The sequence below is a fragment of the Oryzias latipes genome, chromosome 6 (assembly GCF_002234675.1).
Source record: "Oryzias latipes chromosome 6, ASM223467v1".
Taxonomy (NCBI): Eukaryota; Metazoa; Chordata; class Actinopteri; order Beloniformes; family Adrianichthyidae; genus Oryzias; species Oryzias latipes.
In genome coordinates, this window is record NC_019864.2 from 14,597,079 (window position 1) to 14,605,042 (window position 7,964).

The 7,964-nt window shown below is 42.1% G+C and overlaps 1 protein-coding gene across 1 annotated transcript; it reads left to right on the forward strand.

Moving 5' to 3' along the window:
- The first annotated feature begins 1,828 nt into the window (after positions 1 to 1,828).
- Positions 1,829 to 7,760, forward strand: LOC101157773 (E3 ubiquitin/ISG15 ligase TRIM25). The gene is made up of 7 exons (XM_011475974.3): positions 1,829 to 2,119; positions 3,012 to 3,892; positions 4,009 to 4,104; positions 5,370 to 5,618; positions 5,700 to 5,722; positions 6,616 to 6,770; positions 6,861 to 7,760. Exons 1-7 carry the CDS (start codon positions 1,870 to 1,872, stop codon positions 7,400 to 7,402), a joined length of 2,196 nt encoding a protein of 731 aa, XP_011474276.1. The 5' UTR covers positions 1,829 to 1,869; the 3' UTR covers positions 7,403 to 7,760.
- The last annotated feature ends 204 nt before the right edge of the window (positions 7,761 to 7,964 follow it).

The following is a 7,964-nucleotide window of genomic DNA, read 5'->3' on the forward strand; positions in this document are numbered from 1 at the left end:
AGGTTTTCTGGATATTACAGATGTATATTTTCCCCGATTAATCCCAACATTATGGAAGCGTATTTATAATCCACCAGAGTAGTTTTTTTTAATGCAATACATATCCATACAACAATGAATGTGAACATTTAAAAAATAATAAAAAAAAACTAAATTGTTCAGACTCAAAAGCTAGTTTTTCCACCAGTTTGCTTTCCTAGAGTTTACTAAAAAAAAAAGAAAAATATATTTTTAAAAACGTATATTTACCGTTATCAGAACTAGACCTACAGAGAAACTCTTTTTTTCCAAATATTCATTGGCCCACCTGAACAGCTGTTTCCCTTTCGGCTTTTCCCAACAGGGGTCGCCACAGCGAACGAGTCGCACGGTAAAGTTGGCAATGTTTTACGCCGGATGCCCTTCCTGACGCAACCCTCTCAAAGCAACCAGGCTTGGGACCGGCACAGACGTAGAGAAGGGAACAGGGAGCAGCCCGAAGTCGAACCCTGGTTTCACGGATGGAAGGCACCGCAAACCAGCACGAGCACAACTAAATAATAAATTTACATCTAATTTGGAAAATAATGCGTTTATTATCATGGCATATTTATTAAATATTTTAAGTGTGATCACACTTTTATATACTAACGTTTACATGACATTGAATTAAACAGTATTGATATTTTTTGAAATTGTCTTTTTCTTTAAATTGAAAGGATTTACAGATAATTACAATATCTCACAAATCCTGCTAACTTCATCAAGTAGGGTGTAGGCACTAGAGACACCCGCGAACATGCCAAATTCATGAACACGAAGAACCCCCCCCCCCACACACACACACACACACACACACACACAGCAGGTGAAGATTGTCCGTCACTGGTCCTTACTCATCAAAAACCCTTCTTAAACATTTCTGATGCTTTGTGAAACATTTATTAAAGAACATTGGAATATTGCTCAACATAAAAGGTTTTTTATTCAGAACAACAGACTGTACTGTAGCGTACTTTATAACGCACATCAGGAGTGTCACTCTGTGGCTTAAAACCAGGGGTCCGTGCTTCCTCCTTCCTCAGTTTAGTCCAAGAGGGCATCTTCTTCCAGAAGAGACCATCCATGTACGTCCTTGTTTTCCTCGTCAAAGCATCAGGCACAAAGCTTAGTGGCAGGACAGCTCCAATATTGCTTCCCATCTTTGTTGCACTGATAATGTTAGGTTGGGGTTGAGGCACTAAGCTAGCGGGGAGTGTGTAAACAGAAAGCTCTCAGTAATGGGGAGGGAGGGCAGGGTTGTCCCATGTCAATGTTCCCCCCACAAATGAATGTACTGCCACTCTGCAGAAACTATGTCCTTGAAAACAACACAGGGTTATTGTTTTTGGCTAAAAACAGTAATCATAATTAATTAATAATTATCATGTCTCTGACTGATCCCAAAAGAAGCTCATGCCGCTACACTTCTGCCCTGAGGAAACACTGGATACAGCGATTATACTCTTTTTAATTTATATCTTTTTACTTTTTATTATGTATACTGTATTTGTATCTTTTTCTATGGACCACATCTGAGTCTGAAATAAAAGTGTGTTAAAAGACCAGTGGGAACACTTTTAAAATAGCTCAAAAGGTGCTTGGATTGGAAACTGAAGATGGTACTTCTCTGCCAACCAGACAGCAAGTTTTATTTTGCAATAATAAAATTCAGAAGCTTTTTTAGACACATGTTTTTCGCACAGAAAAAAAAAGAAATGTCATCACCGCGACTCTGATGTGTACTGTACCTTTAAGAGTGGCAGATGGGAGGGGCGAGATTCAAATGTTTGGCCACGCCCCTACCCCCCCTGCCATTGCGGAAACAGAAACCAACATCAACAAAACAAAATGGGGGCCGTGCTGGATACCCCCGCGAAGTGTCCTCTCTGCGACGAGTTAACCCGCGACCCAGTTGTGCTGAAATGCAACCACCGGTTCTGCCAGCGATGTATCGGAGATTTATGGAGCGTCACCCCTACCGGACCATACCACTGTCCGGAGTGGAGGTGCAAAACCGTTTACCAGACTCTCCCGTTTGACAGCAGCCTCATCCGGCCGCCCACTCCCGGCCGACCGGTGCAGGCACGCGGCTCTGCAGGTACAGCTCAACTTAATGCCAAACTTGTGACAAAGTGGCTAAACATATAAGAAACATTGGCATACATTAACATAAAACTAGGGTCAGAGTTATGTAAAAAAAAAAAAGTGCATAAACGTGTTTTAACATTCGAACTAATGAAAATAAACAGTTATAGGTGGTGATTGTTTCCAAAATGTTGGACTTTCTCAGCGGTTCGGTGTCACGAGGAACTTCCGTTTTAAGCCTTTCATCCACAAATACGTTCTGGAATTTATTTAAGATTGATTTCTTACAAAGCAGTTTTAGCTCATTTAGACTTATAAGCATGTCGGACTGCACATTTTCCACTATATCTTAAATTATATATATATATATATATATATATATATATATATATATATATATATATATATATATATATATATATATATATATATATATATATATATATATATATATATACACACACACACACATATTTTTAAAACAGCGCGAGACCTGGACTTTGGACCTTTGCCTTGCCTTTGATGTATTTCGTTATCGACAGTGAAACACGCTGTAACGCGTTTGATTGATCACGGTAAACTAAACCCTCATTTTTGTCTGGAGGAGTTTCCAACTACTGTTTTAATTTTTCATAATAAGAATTTTAATACATAACCTGATGTTAAAAGGGGAATCGTGATGAAACTTTGAAGTTTTATGTAAAAGTTTTTGGAAATGTTCAGCAGGTTTATAAATTACTAAAGTAAGTGTTCTCAAAGATGTCGACGCCATTTATTAAATATGTATGTTCAAAATTTGTCAGGTTTAAGATGATTCCTCTAAGGGATGATATAGTTATAGCTGTTTTCTAAAACATTAACCCTCAGCCTGACCAGATTTTAATTGTCTGTTTTCTTTTGTTAAGGGTCGTCCAATAATGTGGAACAAACCACCTCCGACCTGAAACAAAAGACGTCCTCTCTGACCAGCAGGCTCCTAGGGAAGAGGAAGGCCAGCTCACAGATTCCAGAGCAACCTGTCTCCAAGCGATCAAATGCTGAGGCGTCAGGCGACGTGGAGCCTACTACTTCTGCGTCGCTGAACCCCAACAAGCCGCCTGGCGGGGGGATGTCTCGGGAAGCAGTGGGTGCCCTCCATGCGCGGTCAGATCAAGGTGATGGACCTGTCCCGAATGAAAACGTTGGCCCGCAAGACACCTCAAGGAAGACGGCAGAGTTGGTGGAAGACTCGGACACTTCCAGTGAGATAGATCTGTGCGATGCACCTCTTTCTGTGACCCCAAAGCCAGTTACCCATGCAATGTCAAAGCCATCCGCAGCGCCTGGCAGTTCCAACTGCGGCAGCAAGCCTTCCATTCAGGGTTTGTCTCGTCTAAACCAAGTTAGCGGGGGGTCTCCGGTATCCCCTAAAAAAACAAAATCTACTTCAGGATCCCCAATCCATGTCAGCATTTTCCTCCAACCAGAGAACAAAACCAGCACCCCCGTCCCTTGCCATTACTGCCCTAAAACGGGGTGTCAGCCAGCAGTAAATACTTGTTTGGTGTGTGGGGCCTCCATGTGCAAAGAGCATCTGCTCCCTCATCTGGAGTCCCCAGTCTTCCAGAGCCACACCCTGATTTCTCCAGTGGAGGACATCTCCCTCTGGAAGTGTCAGGAGCACCAGGAGGTCAACCGGATCTACTGTCGCCAGTGTGAAATGTGTGTGTGCACTGTGTGTACGCTCATTGGCTCCCACCGGGACCATGCCTGCATCAGCATCAGGGAGGCAGAGAACCAGCTCCGGGTGAGTGCAGCAGCTTCACATAGATTTACAGTAGGCTTTTGCTTCACTTTATCCGGGTAATCAGCAGTTAGTAGGTCAAAAAAATTAACAAACATTTGTGTTTGTGATTTTCTCAGGCAAACTTGAAAGAGGAGATCAAACAACTGCAGGAGACGGAGCAGCAGGTGAAGAACAGAGTGAGCCAGCTCGGAGAGAAGAAAGAAACATCCAGAGTGAGTTGAAACCTTCATTTATATATATTTTCGACCCCCCCCCCCATGTTCCAAGCAGGAAGTTTCTGCTGGCTCCAGGAAGCCAAAATCCCATAGACTTCTATTGAGGAATAAACGGCTATCACTCAGTCATATTTGTCAGAATGACCATTCTTGCCCTACCACATTTTTGAACATGTTCTAATTATTTTTCATATCTTCTGGAATGCACCTCTCCAGCATCTTCGCACGCGTCCTCTTTTAACTTCAGAAGTTTGTCTTCGACAACCTTCGTTGTGGGTTTTGGTGCCCTCTTGCGACCAACATGCCAATTGTCACTTTTGTCGGACATTCCTGTTTATAAGCGTCTAAACAAACTGTAAATTAACCAGTTCCTTTCAATCTGTACATATTAAGACAGGGTCCTGTAGCCTGTGAGTTTTTTGTAATGCCTCTCTGGCTGTTAAGGTGTTCTCAGAGTTTCATTCATTCATTTGTTTGTTTGTTTGTGATGACATCAGCGCCGTCAGGGGCTGGCTTCTTCCATGTAGCTCAGCATCCAGAGAGAACAATCCGCCTCTTTAAGGTTCTTCTTATTCAGTTATTATGTTTACACCATTGTGTACATTGTGATTTAGAGAGTTAGAGGGAAAAAAAGCATATGGGACGGTCAAAAGACTGCCACACACACAGACGACACGCCCACTGTCCTCTGTGTCTATCAATAAACAAAAGTAATACGTCCAAAAGTGCTTCAACAACCGTATGCAGCACAGTGTTTCACAAATAAAGTCAAAATTATATAAATATATCGAACTGGCTCCTATTTTTTGTTTTCTTTTTTTTCTGTGGAGAAAGTTCTTTCTACAAATATATATTTGGTTCTTAATGTTTCTTTTTTTTCATTTAATTTGTTCATTTTAAAGAATGGGAAAACATGTTTGGCTAGAAAGTAATTTGATGTTTATAGATATTTCTTTTGGATTTCAGACATTTTTCTTGTCAAAAATATGACCTCAAAAATGCATTTTTTGTTAAGATAAATTATAAAAGACAGAAAAGAATGACATTTCAGTCTTTTTGGAAAGAATTAGAAAAGGTTGTTTATGTATAATTGTTTAAAAAATGTGTTTTTTAAACGCGTTTTTGTTTTTTATGATACATCAAGTCCAAAGACAGATTTCCAGTAATTGTTGGTCAGTTCCTCTGGAGGAATTTCAACCAATTTCCAGATGAAGAATCCTGTTTTGTTGTGTTTTTCTGACACTCATTCTTATTGTGCTCAGGTTGTTCTAACCAAAGCTCAGGAAAGTGTGAAGCAGCAGTATGGAGCCATCCGGGAGGCTTTGGACCAGGAGGAGCAGTCGGCTCTGCAGTGCATCCTAAAGGAGGAGAAAAGGGTCCTGGGGGGCCTCGAAGACAAGCTGTCTTCTCTCCAGAAGACGCTGCAGTGCATCCAGAAAAGCCTGCACACCCTGGAGGGTCTGGCTGACGCCAAAGCAGACAAACGTGTCCAGGACCAAGTCTTTATCATGGTCAGCTGAAGAACAAATAAAACAGCATTTTCTATCAGATTCATTCATACAGTTTGATAAATCTGCCTTTTTGTGTTGCAGGAATACTGCAAGGTTTCTCAACTGTAAGTAATTATTGCATTGAACTCTATATTTTGGTTGTAAATTAATTTAAACTCTTAAGCTACGTAAAGACCGAATGGGATTCACGCATCAGCGGCGTCCAGTCGATGTACAGACACGATCAGAGGTCCTGTAGGGCAATTTGAGCGTGAGGCGTGGCGCGGCGGTCTAGCAGCACCACATTTCCAGCGTCATGGCTCGATATTCAAATATCAGAACTTTAGCAAAGAATTTACGTTGCATCAACCAATCAAGAACTCGTGACGTGTTAATGACTCCTCCACAGTCAAGTCTCACGTGTTCTTTGGGCTCTCTCTAGATCTTTTTTGCCTGCACAACCAATTATAGGTCCAAAACCAACACAGACAAGAATCTGATCATTCTCCTGAACTTTATCGTATTTTTTCTTAGATGCGCCGCTCTGAGAGAGTCTCTGGATGATCTCGTGAACCCAGACATGGAGACGGGCTTACCGACGCCTTTGTAAAGCTCTTCAAATGAAATGAATCTGATCTTCCATCATCCTCCGTGTCTTCATGGACTGCATAAGCGTTGACTGTAAATGAGATATACAGTCAATGCTTCCATGTAGCAGTGAGGCTAAAAACCTTTGACTGTAGCTCCTCCCACACATTTCTGGAGCATCACGTTTATGAAGACATTTTTGGACAAGCGTTGAATAGTGAATTTGATCCGTGTCAAAAGAACAGCAGCTGACGCAAATTTGATGCGTGAATCATGTTCAGTGTAAATGTTCTAAATAAATATTTTAAGATTTCTGTTTTTGAAAGTGGAATCTTTAGGGTTCATGGCATCACATAGCAAAAAACTGTTTGGTTTTATGGTTTTTTTTACTCTTTTAAGGGTGTGTTTTGATTGCACACTTCCTTTGTAGAGTGAGTGGCATTGGGAGCTGTGTGGAGCTGTTTGAAACACCAGAAGAAGTTGACTGCGCCCGTTTGAACTGCCTGAAGACCTGGACGGAGAAACGTCTGGACACGGTCATTATCAACATGCCTGGCAAAGACAGAGACCTCTACAGACTGCAGTGTAAGACAAGTGCTGCTTTTGAGTGTATTACTACACCCAAATGTCACATGAAGTGTCTCATGAAGGTGTCTTGATCGTCTCTACCCTCAGATGGAATAATCCCCGTCCTGGATGAAGACACAGCTCATCCCAAACTGCAGCTGTCTGACAACAACAGGAAAGTGAGCTACAGCGAGACCCAACAGGCCTACGCAGAGCACGAGTCTCGCTTCACCTCCTTCCCACAAGTCCTGGCCTCCAATATCCTGGAGAAGGGCCGCTGGTATTGGGAGGTGAACGTGCCCGTGGACGACGGCCGCTGGAAGGTGGGGCTGTGCGAGAGTCAGATGGAAAGGAAAGGCCAGAAGGACAACTCCCGTCTGGGATTCAACAGTTGCTCCTGGTGCCTGGCATGTGACAAAAAGAAGCTGGAGGCGCTTCACAACAAAGAATCGATCCCAGTGAAGACGGATGGCCTTCAAACGCTCGGCGTGTTCCTAGACTTCGAGGATGGCAGCTTGTCATTTTTCAACGCGTCACCAGGGGGCAGTCTTGTTTTGTTGCATTACTTCAAGCACAGCTTTTCCAGCCCTCTGTACCCAGCCTTTTCTGTTTCTAAAACCCGGCTTGCCATGTGTGACCTGTTCCAGTAGGCAGACATCAGTTCTGCTTTTTAATTTCAGAATAATTGAAAGTTTTATCTTTCTATAAAGAGATCTTTTCATTTATTCTTCTAAACTTGGCATCAGGAGCATTTATCCAGAATACAGGTTCATATCAGTACAGCAATAAGAGAATAAATGAGAGGTAATTTGTTGGTTATTTTACATTCCATTGATCATTTTCTACATTTTTTAAAAGGTTTTTAAAATGAAAAAATCAAAGGTGTTTCTAAGTGAAATGTGAGCTGTTCTTATATGTCTTTGCTAAAAACCTTTAAACAAGTTCTCAGATTTTTCCGAAGGATTTCTTATGATGTCTTTTTACTCAATAAAAAGCTTCAAATGCAAACGAAAGCATGGGTTTCTGCGTGTGGGGATTCTCACTCCAGTTTAAATGGAGGTGCAGGTGTGGGTGATGTTTCCCCTCAACAGGTGCTGGCTTTGAAATCTCCCTGCCCCCACAGCCTCGGAGCTCCGCTGACAACAAACGCAGCCTTTGGCTCCAACTTTTTATAGCGCAACACACATCTTAACGCTTCCCCAAACAGCCCCT